The 18,597-nt window shown below is 45.9% G+C and overlaps 4 protein-coding genes across 4 annotated transcripts; 2 read left to right on the top strand and 2 right to left on the bottom strand.

Annotated features, from left to right (window-relative positions):
* Positions 1-359: 359 nt before the first annotated feature.
* On the top strand, positions 360-2,215 carry PAAG_07995 (hypothetical protein; the record flags this gene model as incomplete). Its single annotated transcript, XM_015846393.1, has 2 exons — positions 360-619; positions 676-2,215. The coding sequence occupies 2 exons, from the start codon at positions 360-362 to the stop codon at positions 2,213-2,215; spliced, it is 1,800 nt and encodes a 599-aa protein (XP_015700828.1).
* A 2,154-nt stretch (positions 2,216-4,369) lies between these two features.
* PAAG_07994 (hypothetical protein) lies at positions 4,370-6,760 on the bottom strand (the record flags this gene model as incomplete). Its single annotated transcript, XM_002790062.2, has 1 exon — positions 4,370-6,760. The coding sequence occupies one exon, from the start codon at positions 6,758-6,760 to the stop codon at positions 4,370-4,372; it is 2,391 nt and encodes a 796-aa protein (XP_002790108.2).
* Positions 6,761-8,549: 1,789 nt separating this feature from the next.
* PAAG_12482 (hypothetical protein) lies at positions 8,550-13,319 on the top strand (the record flags this gene model as incomplete). Its single annotated transcript, XM_015847962.1, has 11 exons — positions 8,550-8,589; positions 8,693-8,850; positions 8,931-9,082; positions 9,150-10,096; positions 10,152-10,286; positions 10,338-10,469; positions 10,535-10,830; positions 10,888-11,539; positions 11,851-11,904; positions 12,126-12,446; positions 12,559-13,319. 11 exons carry the CDS (start codon positions 8,550-8,552, stop codon positions 13,317-13,319), a joined length of 3,648 nt encoding a protein of 1,215 aa, XP_015702429.1.
* Positions 13,320-16,515: 3,196 nt separating this feature from the next.
* PAAG_07990 (hypothetical protein) lies at positions 16,516-17,991 on the bottom strand (the record flags this gene model as incomplete). Its single annotated transcript, XM_002790058.2, has 2 exons — positions 16,516-17,847; positions 17,914-17,991. The coding sequence occupies 2 exons, from the start codon at positions 17,989-17,991 to the stop codon at positions 16,516-16,518; spliced, it is 1,410 nt and encodes a 469-aa protein (XP_002790104.1).
* Positions 17,992-18,597: the final 606 nt, after the last annotated feature.

Below are 18,597 nucleotides of genomic sequence, written 5' to 3'. Positions count from 1 at the left end.
TAAAACCTTACTTTGACATTCAACGATCATCAGGAGTTGTTAACTTTACACGTTACAGCAATTATATAAACACCGTTTAATCCCTTGGAAACATCAGTATGTTTCGTTATTCTCCTCCTGCTCAGCCCTATTACACTATGTCCTTGTAAGCTTTCTGATTGGCCTGAATGTGGCTTCTCCCATCCACCACCACATCTGAGCTGATGAACAGACAGACAGTGGATAATCAGCCTGCCTAACAGCCCCGGACCTGTAATCAGCTAATTCTTTTTTTTTTTTTTTTTTTTTTTTTTTTTTTTTATCTATTTCCTTGAATCTATACTTCTGCCTTGTGAATGTTGAAGAATTATATTCCTCCCATGGAGGGGATGATTATATTCCCTTTTCTGACAGCCGGAAGTGCTCGAAAGTTCATCTCTGAATCACCTTTCGAACTTCTCATAGCTTCTGTGATATTGCTATGTATGATAACACGAATATGCAGTGACGTTCGGAGCCGTTTTAGGGATATTCAGACGAGCGAATCATGGAGACCTAAAACCATTCCATATTGGATCCCTTATTTTGGGCATGCTCTGTCCCTGGGACTCCGTCGTCGGAGTCTACTAGAACATGCTCGGTTAGTTTTATCTATCCTATATTGTCTTCGCATCGCGTTGCTAAAAGTATAGATAGAGACAACACTGCCGAACCCGCCTTTAGCCTCTATGTGTGCGGCCAGAGACATAACATAATAACATCCCCATCATTGGCGAAATCTCTTTTAGTGGAGAAGAAATCGTCCATCTCACCAAATTCTTTCATTAATCATGTCATGGAGCACGCCTTTGGAGCACGCAGAAACTCAAGGAAACTCAACCGGGCCGCATTCGACGCCGAATGCAGATCAATGGAATTTCAAATGCAAGAACCTCATGCATCCGACTGCTTGCAGGCTACTATTCGAGAAATTGAACGAAACATGCCAAACATGCTCTCATTTTGCCGAAGTATAGTCGATCAGTCTCTCTGGGAGCGGATGAGCAGGGTGTCCATCGTTAGCAGTGACGGCAATAACCAGGTTTGCGAAGTAAATCTTTACGCATTGGTCCGGAACTTTGTCGCTGTGACCATCATGACGACCATCATGGGTGGAGACTTTATGGAGGCCCTTCCCAATACTCCAGATGATCTTTGGAAATTTAACGGTAATTTCAACGCCATTGTGCTGGGCATTCAACGATTTGTTCCCTTCCCAGGACTCCCAACCGCATACCGATCGCGTCGCAGACTTCTACAAGGAATGGAGGCATTCCATTCTGCCTTCGTAATCGCAGAAAACGGCCACGATCCTGGCTTCGACTGGCGTGAAATGGATAGCGTCTCTGAGTTCATTCAAAGTCAGTGTAGGGCATGGAAAACGGCCGGGCTTTCAGTTAAGTCAATGGCTTCGGAAAGCCTAGCGATCTTATGGGCTATGAACACGAAAGTGAACACAATCGTATTTTGGAACCTCATTCACATCCTGGAGGACAGACAATACTATTCTCGAATAATGAAAGAAATCTCTCCCTACTCCCGCGCTAGCCGACCAGGTGCTGAGGAGACAGGCTTCCGGCTACCAGAGCCCCCACGATTATCGCTGGATGTTGATCGCCTTGTTGATTCTTGCCCCTTACTGAAAGCTGCCTACTACGAGACGCTTCGCCTACACTCTTGCCCGATAACTTACAGGAAGATCATCAAGGATTTTCAATTGACTGAATCCGAAGCGGATGCGGATATGGCGGGTCGGAAGCCGCAGACATACCAATTCAGGCAGGGGGAGTTCATCGCCGTACCTCACAGTCTCCACAACACAGATTCGCATTACTTTAAGGACCCGCATGAATTCAACTCGGAAAGATTTCTGGCGGAGAAGAGTGTGGACATCAACGAATCGTCAGAAAAGGATGCAGAAATTACAAAACAAGACCCTTCTTCCATCACCCAACCCAAGATTGCTCTTCAGATACCAGAAACGTGGACAGCAGAGAGCGGGAACGAAAATTCTATAAGCACGGATGGGAAATTTGCGGAACGTACCACATTGGCATTCGTTGCTGGTCTGCTGACGATGTGGGATATTGAGCCTGCGAAAGGGATGGGGTGGAAAATCCCCAAAAGGAGAATTGGTGGACTTGTTTATGAGCCAAAGACGGAGATTAGAGCGAGGATTAAATCCAAAGTGGTATGAGAGGATAGAGGACGGTTTCTTTTCCACCCCCCAACCTCTCTTCATAAGCTGTTCACTTTCATAGAGTTCTTCCTTATTTATATTTTTGCGGTTGTCATTTAAGAGCTACCAAATGGGGTTTATCGTCGATTCATGGAAAGAAGATGTCACTTGGGAAAATTTTTCCGCTTTTACATATCTAACCGTCCCTCGAGTGATTTGAACGTTAAGAGTGAACATTTTACGATAGACGATCTCTCACCCATTGATTTACGGGTTAGGAGTACGTCTTCCACACCTGCGAAACTAGCACATGGAGTCTGAAAAGCTGCACCTGCAACTGGCATCTTATCTGGCCACACCACCCGGATCGACACTGGGATATGTCGTCACGAATGATCATGAACGAATTCCGGGACAGAAGAGAACTGGTTTCCAGCTGCCCAAATTATGTAGTCACGTCCGACAATAGGGTGCATAACTCCGGGGGAACTCTTCTCCAGCCTGATCATGACTTGAACACAAAAACCGTGGTCTATCAATACAAAACGATCTTCAGTCTCATGAGTTATCTGAATATCAGGCCCCCGATATAGGACACTCTAATGCTCAGGGGTTGCAGTTGAACGTGGGTTTAAAGAAGTTGAACATTTGGTTTAAAAGTTGGGGCCCACTTTTCGTAAAACCTTGATCCGCATCACCCCAGCCTTTATGTACACTCTGCACATAACGTACTTCACCAAGCGGCGGATTCTCTCCGAAAATCATCAAATATTCAATGTATTCAACAACCAACACACTTAAATATTGAAAATGTTAATAAATCAAGACTATCTTATAGTTGAATATGGCTATTTATCAGGGCAACTGTGAAATACTATGTTAATAGTCCCACAGCCACTGCAGTGTGATGGAGCTCGCTGATGAGACATAGCTTCAATGAGCTTCAATCTGTATATCAAGCTGCTGAACATGCCCACGATCTTTCTTTATAGATAGAATAGTATCCAGACCTAGTTTAGCATGTCTCTGTGTCTTTTCTTTGTCTTCCGCTCATTATCCGCTTGTAGAATCTTGATTTCTTGATGAAAAAGAAGATTTGTATTCATAGTTATTTGTGCAGCCTTCTCAAGATGTCAAAGATGAGATATTGAGCTACTAGATAGCTGTTTCTTCTTATTAAAATTTCACTACAAGTGATGAATTTTATGATCAAGCTGATAAGTGATTTAAGATGTTTGAAATACTGAAGATATTGAGCTCTCATTATTAATTAAAAATAATAGTAATGATGTTAATATATATAGTTGAAAGATATTTTTTCATAAAACTTTCTCTATATCTAATGATTTAAGCCCTGCTTTAGCAAATTCATTATAGATATTTTTTTATAGAGATTTTCTTATATGCAGATAAATAAAAAGAAAGAAAAATATTTTTATTAATATAATTATTTTTGCAATTATTATTTCTTCAATCAACTTTTTATATATGAATTTTAATATCCCAATAACATCAACATCTAGTAATTGAAGAAGATGAGATGTTGTTACGGCACAGCTGCTTGTAATATGAATTAAGGTTGATTCACTCCCGCTCCAAAGGTTGATCTGTTCCAATCGCCAACCACCTCTATATATTCAGCTGCTCGTTCATTCCATATTCTAATCCCCAGTTTAGTATTCTCATCACAGTTGCCTAGTTAGATAGATGAATTGAAGCTTTTGTCTTGTTATCATCTTGACTCTAGATTGAGCCATTATATTTGTGATCATTTACATATGTTTCTGAATGTGATTTGATATTAGCAAATTATTTGCACACACAGGTTAGTTTCAGAAACCTTTATATATCTTTGAAGTTTTCATTTTTGATATATATATATATTTGATTTATATACAGCAATGGCCAATTGTAAAAATGTGAAGAAATGATGTGTTGAAGATATTTGAGTTGAATATTTTGATTATTTCAAAGAGAATCCGCCGCTCGGTGAAGTACGTTAGTGTATGTGTCAGGATATCTCAATAGCTAATGTTGCATCAAATTGAGCTGTATAATCTCTGCATTCATCTTCTAAGTAACTGCTAGTAAAATAGGTGTAAAGAACAGAAGAGAATGTGCGCATCTGACTAAGCGACTAAGCGAATAGTTACATGGATCATTGCCAGATCCCTATTGCTCAATCTGTTCCTGAATGCCCCTTTGATTACGTATATAAGATTTCCGGGGCTGTTTAGGCGCTCTTGTCCCTATGCCGCATGCGGTCCTTTTCTTCTCCAACTTTTCCATCAACTGACGATCTAACCTACAGCGATGGAAGTCAATAACAATGGCACGCTTGAGCTCATTACTCCATAGGATATTGTCCGGTCGAAGATCCCCATGGATGACCCCTAACGCACGAATTCCCTTCGTCGACCTTGAGATTTCCTGTTGCAGCAACGGCCACCGCTCAAGATTTGCGATGCTCTCACCTCCCCAAGCCATCAGCAGCATATGGCGGATGGGGCCGAAGCCATGTAGGAAGTAAGTCTTCGCCAAGTCAATAGAGCCAAGGAAGACAGGGACAGCGACTCCCTGAACCGTCTGTAGGATCCGATATATTTCAGCTTCCCGTGAAACCTCCGCCCAGAAGGCGGAAGTTGTTCCCTTTCCAGCTACAGTATAGCCGTGCTCCGCACAGGTCAGCTTAAATATCGCCCCGTATGTTCCCTGGATACCCAGTGGCGAACAGTTACGGTCAAGATTATCATCTAGCTGCTGGTTGAGCAAGCGCAGAAGGGACGCATCATTAATACAATGCCTTTCAACATTTTCTCCGTGCTGGTGCCGTGCCACGTTAGGACAATTGTGGTCTAAAAGGTCACCGGAGCGGAGACCACGCAAACACCGTTGAGTGCAGAATTGCGCGGCTGCCTGTCGGAATTGGGGCCCTTGAGCATTGCGCGAGTCGGACCGACCGGTCCTTTGAGTCGGCGGAGACGACGTAATCTGGCTAAAACCTCGCTTCCGCGCTGGGGCATTTTGATTTGAATCGGAATCAGAAGAGTCTGTTCGTTCCGTGCTATGACTCAGATCGGGCGGCGAACATCCAGGTTGGGACCTAGTGGGAATGCCACGACGCACAGGTGTTTGCGTAGGGGACGACGGTAGATACTCGGACCCGGTATACTCAGAGCCGCTGTACTCCGAATCTGGAGGTGCCTGCCGTAATTCCTCTTCTGGTATTTCAGATAGGGTGTAGTCAAAGCTGGTCTTCCATATGTGAAGCTGCGCCCGCGCAGCATTCCGCCACTCCTGGTCACGGGGGGGGAAATCAAAACTCATCAGGCAAAGACACAGCGCTCTGGCAATTGCGGTATTCGGTTGGTCAAAGCCCCTGTTATCATCTATACCCAGATCCAAATTTGGCTCGCACAGGTAATAGTAAAGCGTACTAGGGTCGTCGTATGGGACATGAAGCAGGATAAACGCCAGTCCGTTGGTCACGTACGCATACGGAATACCATCTTCTATCATGGTATGATAATGCTGGACTACCGCAGATCCTGATATTTGTTGCGCATTATACTTCAATTTCTCTTCTTTGTCGACAGGTATGGTCCGTGGCTTGACTACAGTTTCCCAGAAATTCATGGGCCGCAGGCCAACTCGAAGATTTTCTACAGAGAGCTTGTGAGGTGGTTTATATTCCACTGTTGTGAGGAGAGTATTCATGTTGTTGTCGAGCCGATGGATGCAGAACTGGTCGGGTCTGGTACGCGGCGAGTCAGATTGATCCGTATCAAAGTTGTCCATCGCGTTGGCATGATTCTCAAACCGAATTCCATCACCAAGACAAAACTCATTTCGAGCCTCAGGTATTTTACATAGCTCATCGATTATATCCACAATGTGATCTTCCACGGCTAGACGCTCATAGGTCTCAAGGTCCCGCTCACTACTGAGTGGGCGACGGCTTACGCGTCGGGAAACTTCCTCCAGCGCAATAATAGGCGGAAATGGGCGCTGTTCAGCTCCTCCAGCTGGCCCTAGATAGTTGCAGACAGAGGTGTAGATGTCTTGCTGCTTGGCTGGCAAGTCGACCCAAGGGAGGAGCTTTGTCGGGCAATATTTTCCCTTCGGTGGCTGTATTGCTCCCTTTGTAGAGTGGGATGGTTCTGCAACCCTCAACGGTATAGAAAGTAGAGTATGGCAGGCACGAATAAACTCGGGAAGGGAAGTTTGAAGACTTCGCCCCTCTGCATGTCTGCGCCCCTCCTCTGCACGTCTGTGTTCCTCCTCTGCATGTCTGCGCCCCTCCTCTGCACGTCTGCGCCCCTCCTCTGCATGTCTGCGCCCCTCCTCTGCACGTCTGTGTTCCTCCTCTGCATGTCTGCGCCCTTCCTCTGCATGTTTGCGCCCTTCCTCTGCACGTCTGTGTTCCTCCTCTGCATGTCTGCGCCCTTCCTCTGCACGTCTGTGTTCCTCCTCTGCATGTCTGCGCTGCTCTTCCGCACGTTTCCATTCTTCTTCTGCTTGCAGAAAGAGGGCTCTGTAATCAGGTGAATTGCTGTTGGCCATCGTAACTCTTGGTACAATTCTGACAGGCTGATGATCGAGTTTCTGCTGTAAAGAAGTTCCAGAACTCTACTGAAGTTGTCAGTGATTATGACCTGAAATGGGCTCCGACGGATGCCTATCACAAGAAGACTTTCCTCTGTTGCACTAGACCCAAAAGCTCCTTGAAACACCCAGCCCTCTTGTCGGATACAGTGGTGAAACTCGCAAGGAACTATCTAAGCAGATCAAAATAATATTTTATCAGATCAAAAATCTATCTGATTGATCATTCTTATTGTTGGCATTCCTGACCTTTTCAGAATTCTAGGGGGTTTATATACATGAAAATTCTGATGACCTAGGCCCAAAACAGCAATTTCAACCACAAGCACTAAATTGCAGTCATGTTCGTAAGTTGCTTTTACCAATTCAATACCATATCTACACTCGTTTGGCTGCATGATACATGACGCCCAAATTGGAACAGTAATCTTATTTTTCTGATCATGATACTCTCGCTCTGCCATCTTTTCTTGCTTTGATGTGTTAACAAGATTCATATTTTTTCTAAGATATGACACTGGATTACCAATCCATCTTCCAGAGCGTGTTGTCTTCTGCTCAACCCAATTATCCCTTCGTCACTTCCAGTCTTTTGTCCAGCGGCCAATCACCCAAGGTCACGAAAAAGCCTTCTCTTGGTCAGCATTTCGTATCAGCTTGGAGTGGCGAGGTGCAGCTGCCAAGCCGGTGGATGTAGCAACCGTGAGACCCATCCAACAACAGCATCGATTGAGGGGCTGGGGTGATATCATACGAAATCGCACGTCCCGGCCTAACCACCCGCACCTGGCCTACTGTGTACATGCACACAACATCCACCATTAACCCATTACAGTGACATCCATGCGGGTTGCTGGCCACGATTAAGCCACTCGCCGGCCGGCTAGTAGTTGGGTGGCTGGCTGTCCACCAGCTAATCGCCATCTGTCGTAGGTTTTTTTTTTTTTGGCCCTCATTTTTGGGCCCTCATTTTTGGCCCCCCCCCTTTTTTTTTCTTTCTTTTTTTTCTTTTCTTTTCTTTTTTTTTTTTTTTGCACTTTTGAAATGGTAGGGGGGATATGAAGATCAGCCGTTGGAGATAAACAAAATGGAACCCCTGAATCAACAGCTCAAGAATCCGGAAGCTCCTAAAACTTAGTTAACTATTATATAACTAACTAGTTAACTAGTTTAGTTAGTTAACATCCGTGAGAGATTGGCAATAGCAAAAGGCCAACAGCGCCTGGTTTGAGGCGGGTATCAATCTCACCGAGAGTTTTAACGGATTCCGGCAATCGTCCGAGATTGCTTGCCCATGTATGACGGCTGGACCCCATCCGCCTTGAAGTGTATCTGTCAGTTGAATGCAGATACATTTAGCCACATTTCCACAGCATATGAGTTCGGAGAACGGAGGGAATTAGTCCACTTGGAAAGAAGTTGTGGATTCATTGCGTTGCACAGATTTTATTTCGGATGTTGAAATTAGTTAGGGTTAAATTTCCGAAACTGAACGTTCCTATGACTAAGCCACCGGGTATGATCACATCTCGCGTTAGTTAGTAGCCCAGAAGGCGACGCGACGAGGTTGGGATTGAAGTTCAATATCGACATCACTACTACGGAGTACATACGAACAACGGGACGATAACGACGACTTTGAGCACAAAGGATCCAAGTGAATGGTTTCCGGCATTTTATACTATCCGGATTCTTGCCTGGAATAATTCACCCAACCTGCGCAATCGTATGCTACGTATCTCTCCATATGGCTTCAGAAACGGTCCGGTTGAGAGGAAGACCAGCCCGTATGTGTCCCGCATTTCCCAAATTGCAATTGAAATTGGCAGAGATATGAAGCATGTCCTTCCTGTTTAATATCTCAGTTCTAATAAATTCTTTTCTCTATAGATACTCCGGGAACTACTATTCTCAGCTATACGCCTAATGGCCGACGAGTCATAACCGCTGGTTCCAACTCTGCCATTCGAATATTTACGATTGGAGAAAACGATGAACCAAAAACAGTTGATGATGGTGTGGATGGGCGATTGGGGATTGTTGCAACCGTATGCTTAGTGCCTTTTGCTTAATCAGGGGACAGGATGCTTGACATATAGTGCTAATTGTCCCATCGATTGCGAGGTAGAACGATTCGTTTATCATGGGAGGGGAGGACGGAACGGTCTGGAGATACGAATTAGAAACAGGTCAGATGGATAAATTGCTGGTCCGCTGCGCGTTACCCGTACGAGACTTGTCACTGTCAAAGGATGGGGATTGGGTGGCCGTTGCCAGCGAGTACGTGTTCCCTAGATTTTGAATGTCAAAATGTTCCCAAGCTGATTCCGGCATATGTTAATTGCAGTGACCTCGTGGTCAAAATCGTTAATATTCATGATATGACCATTGTGAAGTATTTACGGGAGCAGAGTAAAGGTGTTAAGCATGTGACCTTCGACCCCAGCGGACGATTTATTGCCGTCTCTGGCTCAGATGGAATCATCTACGTATACTCCGTCGATGGGCCGCAGCCAGAACTGGTGAAGAGAATTGATGGCATAATTGGCAGACTGGAAACAGACAATGAAGCCACAACACGGGCAGTGTGGCATCCAGAGGGCAGAGCATTTGTTGCCGTTGAGCCAACACGAGATATTGCGATAGTCGCTGCGAGCGACTGGACGAAACAAAATGTGTTCCCTGCCGGCCATAATGCAGATATTACCGCGCTTGCCTGGTCCCCGAACGGAGCCTTGCTGGCGAGTGCTGGGGCAGATCGTCAAATTGTGCTTTGGGAGACGAAGACGCAAAAGATTCTGCGGAGATATGATATACCAAACGTGATAAATCTCGCATGGCATCCCGTTGATAACACCCTCTCTTTTACCACATCTGATGGTGAACTATTCATGTTTGAAGATTTTGTTCCTGTAGAGCATAGGTCATTGCTCGATAAACCATTAGAAAGTGCACCTTTGCTCTCTGGAGCTCCTCAAAAGCAAATGGGTCTCCCTACCAGGCGTTTGACGAATGGCTTACAGACTAGCCTGGAAAATCAACCAAGAAGGAGCGGTACTCCGGACCCTTTAGATGATATTTTGGGACCCATGGAGGAAGACGATGGATTCATCGAGGATGACGATGGAGCTGGTTATGTAGAAATCAATCAATACGGAAAACGCACAACTGGTTCTTGTGATGAGCTAGATGGCCATGATGATAAACGGCGGATGGGTATGTTCTTACAACCAAAGCAACACTCCCCATTTCAGCCCGGCAGTACTCCCTGGAGAGGTAACAGAAGATATCTATGTAAGTATATCGAGATATGCGCATTTTAAATACCATCTGCTGAATTCCGAGACAGCTCTCAATTTAATCGGATTTGTTTGGACGGTTAATCAAGAGACACACAATACTGTCACTGTCGAGTTTTACGACCGGGAGCGGTTTCGGGACTTCCATTTTACCGACCCCTTTTTGTACGATAAGGCCTGTTTAAGTATGTCAAGCCCCCTGCATCTGCGGAGTTATACACACTAACTCCTTCCAGATGAGAAAGGAACATTATTTTCATGCCAGCCGTCGAACGGGAATCCGGCTACTATATTCTATCGCCCTCACGAAACCTGGACAGTACGGGCTGATTGGCGAACTCAACTCCCTGAAGGCGAGAGTATCACTGGTTAGTGCTACGGAGTATAGTCCACCTGATTAGTTGTGTTCTGTTCACTAATGGCAAATATATAGCCATCGCACTTAGCCATTCCTATATTGTTGTGACTACCTCTGCGGATTATGTCCGAGTTTACACCCTCTTTGGCACCCCGTACCGAATTTATAGGCAAAAGAGTCAAAGTGTTACTTGTGCGGCGTGGAAAGACTATGTTCTAACAGTAGGAAACGGGCCTGTCGGCAGCGATGGTATGGCCCAACTAACCTATTCGATTGAAAATGTTAAACGGGATGAAATTTGCCAAAATGAAGATCATGTCGCTTTACCCGACTCTGCCGAGCTTCGAAGCGTTTTCTTTTCAGATAGTGGGGTATGTTCCTAACAACCCCTGTCTTCAACAAAAAAATGTGAGACTGACAATTCTAAGGATCCCTTCATATACGATTCTACAGGGGTGCTGTTAGTATTGCAACACTGGCGAAAACCCGGACAAGCACGCTGGGTCCCACTTCTTGATACGAAACGAATGGATCGCCTTAGCAACGGACGGAAAGAAGAGACGTACTGGCCTGTCGCAGTGGCACAAGATTCCTTCCACTGTATCATTCTCAAAGGCGGAGATCGCTACCCCTATTTTCCCCGACCACTGCTCAGTGAATTCGAATTCAAAATCCCCATCTCCACGAAACCGAACAAAAACCTCACCGCGGATGGTGAGGATGAAACCATGGACGAGTCCACGGGGCAAGACTCTATTAACAAACTGGAAGAAGCGTTTATACGTTCCAGCCTTTTCTTCAGCCTGCTGGATGACCGTGTCGCCGCATCCGAAGCCACAGGTGGTAATGGAGATGTGGAGTTGCACAGGAAGGAAATTGATATCGACAAGACTATTTTGCAGCTGCTGGCTATTGAGTGTCGGGAGGGTGAAGAAAGGGGTATGAAGGCTCTTGAGCTCGTTTCTATGATGCGAGATCGTAGTGGAAAGATGTTGGATGCTGCGCGCAAAATTGCACTGCGGTATGAACGGACTGTTCTGGATGAGAAGATTAGGGAACTTGCGGAGCGGAGGCTTATGGGTGAAGACGATAATGAGGATGACAATGATGAATTTCTCTAGCTCTGGGTATGCGAGTCTGGTAACGCACGGAAAAAAATGTCTTTGCTTTTTAACTTTTTGTCGCGGTTATGGCATTCATGATTATTTAGATTTTACCCGTTAGGGATATACTAGGCGTGCATGGTAGTAGGTGCAATATATGGAATATTTCTATTTCTGGATATTACGGCGAATCTGAAGACCATCGAACAAGCCGATATAGGCCACTTGGCAGGGAGAATTTACCACAAAGTTTCGGAAGGCGACTTGTCTAAATCAAATCATGTTGAGCTATTGTAACATTGAGGTTGGTTAATGTAGCCCAAAACATAGATTTAAAGCGACGTCATTCCGCCAAGATGCGCTAATCCCAATCCGCAAACACATAGTTAATTTCAACCTTCGATTATTAACTGGTTGTTAATTCTCCACAATCCTAGCAAAGAGCTATATGAAAAGTCCACAACACAGTACACCACTCTCAGCAGATATCATGCACTCTCCGTACGCTTTGAAATGACTCACTGGCCTCCTGTGATGAGCCATATGATGCCGTAACTCCACAGCCATGCCCAAGGTTCGTTTCCTGCATCTCCGCCAGAACAGCGTCCTCTACTCCCATCCCAGTTCCCCACACGGGCCTCAGGGCGGCAAGTTATGTCCTGAAATGATACAGCTCTGTGCCCCTCGCCGTGCGCATATACGCGAACCCCGTAGATGCCTAACCCAGATCCGCCACTATGCCTCTGCAGAGCTGTGGTTCACGGCGAATACGCCAGATTACTCGTTTACAAGCAGTCCCCAACGATGGAGTATGGGGCTAGGCAATGATGATGGTAACGGGGACCATAAGCCGCCGGATAAACGTATATTAAATCTTGGGAAAAGTATGGACTCTCATTTACTATGATATATATATACGTCTCTACATTTCATATATTGCTGTTACGGCTCCATGGAATGAATAATTTACTAACTATTCCCCCTTTACCATCATAGCTCTCCGCATCCTCTCTTCCCATCTCCCAAGTATTCTCGTCAATCCACTACCCCAAGAGATTCTTTCTCCAAACGTATCTCTCCATTTATTCCCTTCAACACATCCCCACCTCCCCACAGTCAAAGGCAGAGTACCCTACCGCGCAGCACTCTGGACGGCACCAGTGGCCTGGGGAAGTGTTCCCATAGTTGGCAATGTTAGGCTCGAGATCATGAGCGAGCGGATGGTTAACGCACCATCCATCGTAGCCTATGATGACGAACATAGATACGGAGATGAGAAACTAGTTGTCCGCTGGCGAACAGAGGGCGGCAGCTCGGATTCCCCCAGCTACTTTAAAAAGTCGAATGATAGCGATTCACCACCTACCATTGGAGCGACGACGAGGAATTCTACCACTACCAACGGAGAGTCCGCAAACAAGTCAACGATGTCAGCATTATCATCTTCATCGAACGGGACGAATCGTGGCCTGAGCAAGTTGCTAGGCGGGGACGCACCGATTTTCAAGCTGGGCAAGGAAGAGCAATTTAGCGGCCTGTTTATTTTCCTGTTCGATGATCAGGGCCGTATTGCCAGCCACACCATTGAACATGCGGATGAGAATAATGGGTGGGATAGAACAGCTAGGGTTGTCACCTTGACGGACTGGCTGCTGGGGAAGGCCAAATGGGGGGGTTCCCGCGGTGATGCTGGCCCCACGCCGGCGCTCGCTGTGGGTTTGGAGCTTTCGCAGCGGAATCAAATGATGTTCAAGTAGAGGTCTGGACATATTTCTAAATGATATGCCTTCAACCTCGAACACAGGCGATTGTGCCACCTAATTAGCAAGCCGCCACAGCTAGGGTCGTGGCCAGCACGATGCCATGATTGATTTCTTTTTTCGAAATAGCTTTCAAATTCTTGGTCTTTTGCATTCTTGTCTACACTGGCGTCCTCGGGGAAATGTATTCCTTTTTCCCTATCATCCTCCTTTTATTTCATACTTTCACATCATTACCTTTTCTTTAATTCATTGATCAAATTCCCTGCTTCCATTTTAATACTGATATGGTATTCCCGTGTTGAAGAGATGGAAAATCTTTGAAACCTTACAATTGGAGGGCGGTGGCTGCAATCCGGGAAAAGGAGAACATCGTTCAGAACTACTGCCTGCGGACTTTGCTGTGTTTCCTGGGCTGTTATCAGAAGTAACTGATAACCTGTACATTACTTTTTACGTGTCTTCTCCTTCCAATGTCCTCTTCTTTTTGTAGTGTATCTTGAAACATCAGCGCGGCGACTGAAAAGCTTTCTGATTCCAATCCATCTGGACGGTCATGCTTTCATACATATACGTACACATCCACTCTATCAAGGAGAATCAAAATCTCTCCGCTTCACCACAATGATCTTGCTTTTCGTCCATATAAGTTTACTTTTCAACATGGAATGCAGTGTAGTGATAGATCACCTCTCCACAACCCACAGAGGGCCGCAAGAAGTTGATATCTAGACAATCCCACTAAGCTATGCAGATAGCGCAATATATATTCAGGTTCAAACCTATTTTACCCCACTGTCCGGAGGATCTCCCTTACATTATTAGCTACTAATCCTGTCCTGAGTAATGTCGTTTTCTTCCTGATATATCAAAAGATGCATGATATCATGAGAAGACCAACAATAGATTTCCAAACGGGCCTCCACAACTTCAGGAGTTTGTTAATTATTTAGCCGCACCACGCCGTAAATCCTTGACGTAATCAAATGTCTCGTATATACCATTTCTTCAAAATTTGTCCCAAGGGCCTACGGGCTGCATCATTCATGTAAGCACAACGGCAGCTTAGAAGCTGGGCTCCAAATTGGTTGGGCGAACTAGCCTCGTGTATACACTCGCTGAACCACTTTGCCCTCGTTTAGCTTCAGCGGCAGCGCCTCATGTGTGGAGCGTCCGAAGTTCTGATGGTGAGTAGGTTGTGGTGAAGGTCTGCAGACTCGACACGATAGATTTTAAAGCAAATTTCCAGAGAGAGATCACTCAATCTCGGAAGTTCAAGGGAAGCACGTCACATCCGACAAACTATTGGATATTATCAGAGAGGAGGCGACGGACAAGGAGGAGGTGTATCGACCAAGCAATAATGCTGGAATGGCTCTCTGAGATGTTGTGAGATGCCCATTCAAATGATCACCTACCTAGCTTCGATCTTTCAGGTATTTTATGAAAGATTATTATGAAAGATGCTCTGCAAGGTATTCCAAAAGCTGTACGACAAAGGGTTATTCACCTTGGTTCGACTTCACCCACAGGCTCTGATTCTCTATTTCTACGGATAATAAAATTATCCATGTGATCCGAACATTAAAACCCGGAACGCTAGACTTTGCGGTACTGAAGCGAAGTTATCTGATCTCCGATCAACATGAGCTGTCCCCCGCCTTCCGTTGGAGTGGCATAGCCATGGCCTGCCGCAGTCCAGAAATCCTGTTTGATTTGCAGTGGTCCAAGGAGGTCAATATCTGGGACTGGGGGAGGCTGCATGTCTGTTAACTATCCAACAAAATATGTTAACTGTTCCTAAGTGCTGATCTATAAAAGCATCTACATATGATCCACATACACCTCCATCCCATATCTGAGGACTGTATGATCCATTTCCCGATGAGAGGGCCGCTGACAAGAGTCAGAAATACGAAGACAGAGTCCGGTTTGACATATTTCACACTTTTCGACTCAAAACGACATCGTACTATCAACACAATGCAAGGAACGCTGGCCTGAGATCGACCCGGAGAGAGAAGAAATCACGCGAAGGGTGATCTTGAAGCATTTTTTAGTTTTCAGAGAAGGACATTCAGTAACTAGAAAACGTCCTCGTCCCTGACCCTGGGACATGACCCACTGATAAGGAGAATATATGCAATGGGTAACCTGATACAAAAAGACAGAGATCAGCGTATGCGAGTCGAGTGATACACGCCTTGACAAATAATTCAAGTTTATCGTGACAACAACAGTTGTACCATCAGAACGAATGTTGATACTCCCTTTGTGGAAAGACGAGATGAAGCACAGCCTCAGGAAGAAATAGCGAGCATGCGCCGACTTTGTAGCAACAGGTTCAGCAGCACGAAGGGTCAGCTGAAATTGCAGCTAAATAGAATAACGGTGCCAGTCACCCATAAGAATTTCTCATTATAGACAATGCGACACGTAACTTAGCGTCTGATACACCTGTCTGATTGGAATACGTGAGGTCCTTTTTACCCGACATCTTTGATAGTGATACCCCCCCGTATATACATGTTCGTTGATTGTGTCAGTTTGCGCTTATTTTGAGCTGTAGTTGGGGAGTGACCAATAGAATAGCTCTATTTTAAGCTTAAATTTAGCTTTTCCGTCGTGAGATGTGGAGGTAGCGGAGCAGCAAAGTCAATTTGCTAGCATGCAATTATAACTAGGTACACTACAGAGTGGCTATTTAGTTGCAGATAACCAAAGGCGACAGTTAGAAGGTAGCTCAAACAATTGATCAGGGTAGATTTTTTTTTTTTTTTTTTTTTTTTTTTTTTTTTTTTCAGATGAATTATTTATATTATTCTATATTACATATATTACACATAACTGACGATAAAATGCCTGCGCTATGCTCAATGCGGAGGTGGAGGTGTAGTGTTCGTCTATACCAGCAAAAAGGATTGAGTAGGGGTAGCCAAAGTAAATATATCCGAAATCCCAAGATAGGAAACAATCCGCCCGGACATTATTAAACAATGAGCCAGATTGCACCCTACGTACCACTCTCAGATCGGCCTTTCCTGCATCACCACGTCCCTCACCGGAAATGCGATATACCCGGAAACCCAGTCTAGGAAAGCCCTTTCGTCCAAAAGGAAGAGTAGATAACAACACACACGCACACGCACACGCACACACACACACAGAGAGAGAGAGAGAGAGAGGGAGAGATTCATATCCTCTTCTTCGAGGTAACAGGCGCCCTCAACCCCCCAAATACAAGCGCACAAACCCCCAACATCCCCACACCACCAACCAAATACGCCAGCTCCCTTCCGGCCCACCAAAACAGCGTGCAAAATGCAACCGGGCCCGCTGCCCTCCCCACCTGACCCCAACTCCTCAATCGACCCAAAAACACCCCCCGCTCTTCCTCCCCCGCCTCCAAACTGCCCAGGCCATTCAGACCAGTGACAACAGTTGCGCTGGTGACTGCAAGCAGGCAGCCGGCAGCGTAGAGGCCGGATAGAGTGGAAACGCGAGAGAGGAGGAAGAAAGATACGGTGCATGCGACAACACCGATGCGCACGGTGATAAGAGGGGGGAGACGGCGGACTAGGGTGCCTTGGAGGAGGGAGGCGAGGAGGCCCATTACGGATAGCAGGCGGCCGTTTAGGGCAGAGGGGGAGAGGGTGGTGTTCGTGGAGGTGTAGAGGGTAGCTGTTAGGAAGGGGAGGGAGAATTCGAGACCGGAGAAGGGGAGGAGGAAGAGAAAATGGGTTATGTTGAGGAGGAAGGGGGGGTTCGTGTATTTTTTTGGTGTAGACGTAGATGTTGTGGTGGTGGCAGTGAGTGGTTTTTTCTCTGCTTCCAACCCATTTTTTTCAGGCAATTGGTCACCTTTCGTAGCCGTAGTTGTAGCATACGCACCTTGGGTCTTGAACTTCGCGAAGCGTGGATGTGTTTCCGGCAGACAAAAATACAGGTATACCGTCTCCGTCACGATGAGCAGCAACGAACACCCCGCCGCCGTGGCAAATGGATTGTCCGTCACTGTAACGATTCCTGACAACGCAGCCCCCATCGCCGGCCCAAACGTAAACGCAACACTAAAACACGCCCCAACCAAAGCCATCGTCGCCCCCCTCTGCCCCTCATCACTTATATCCGTCGCAATCGAATTAGCAATCTGCACATTCCCCTCACTCAAACCCCCAACAATCCGACTGCCCAGGAACGTCCTGAAATCCGTCGCCGCAACCCACAATGCCACACTGGCAATGTTTCCGGCCATTGAGCAGAGGAGGGCTGTACGGCGGCCGCGCTTGTCGGAGAGACTGCCGATGAAGGGGGCTGCGATGGCTTGAAGGAAGGAGAAGAGGGAGCCCAGTGCGCCGCCTAGGAGGACGATGTCATAGCGCGAGTCAATGGGGCGGGCGAAGGCATTTTTGTAGGCATTTAAGTAGTGGAGGATACGGTGGAGAAGGGAGGTCGGGGAGGGGTTGCGGTTGAGGTAGAAGGTTAGGAGGGAGGGGAAGAGGGGGAGGATGAAGGTGAAGGAGATCTGGACAATATGAGTTAGCTATTTTGGTGCTCCTGGAAATATATATATGTGTGTGTGTCAGCTTACTAGGTCTAGGAGGAGAGATATAAAGAGGACTTTGAGGATCTGTTTCCGTTGTGATGGTGATACGGTGGTTGCGACCATGTCTTTTGGATGTGGATGTGCTTTCGAAGCAAAGCAGCGAAAAGCGGAACAAGAGGATTAACAAAGTTTTCAGGACATTCTGAGATATATAGATACATAGGGGGATTTTTAAGCAGTGACAAATGGCGTGAAACGCAGAAGACACAGGTCGTTTTGAAGAGCTGAAGCTGAAGCGTAAAAGTAGAAAGAAAATATTTGGTATGGTCATCGCGGCTGGATGGATCGGCATCGGGACACGTGGCGATTAGCCTGAATCGACGGAATGGAAAGTTAAAAACCTCGATAACTCGAAAAAAAAAAAAAAAAAAAGACATTTGGATATACAGAGGGGGAGGTGAAATAAAATCTTATTACTTTTCTGGTCGTATGGTTGGTTTAGTTTCATCTGCGGAGAATTGAATACTTTTAACATTTCTACATCTACATTTGTATCTGCATCTCCAACCAATCCCTCTTCAAACCAACTCAAAAAGGCAGAAACAAAACGAAAATGTAAGATAGCTTCTTGAACCAAATCGCAATTATCTTTTGGTATGTCAGATCAATACCGCTCGCTAAACAAATGCCGTAAGTCATATAAACACACACCCATGAAGAAACTGGCTT

The sequence above is a fragment of the Paracoccidioides lutzii genome, assembly GCF_000150705.2.
Source record: "Paracoccidioides lutzii Pb01 unplaced genomic scaffold supercont2.28, whole genome shotgun sequence".
In the NCBI taxonomy this organism is placed as follows: Eukaryota; Fungi; Ascomycota; class Eurotiomycetes; order Onygenales; family Ajellomycetaceae; genus Paracoccidioides; species Paracoccidioides lutzii.
This window is presented reverse-complemented; position numbering and strand designations above follow the sequence as displayed.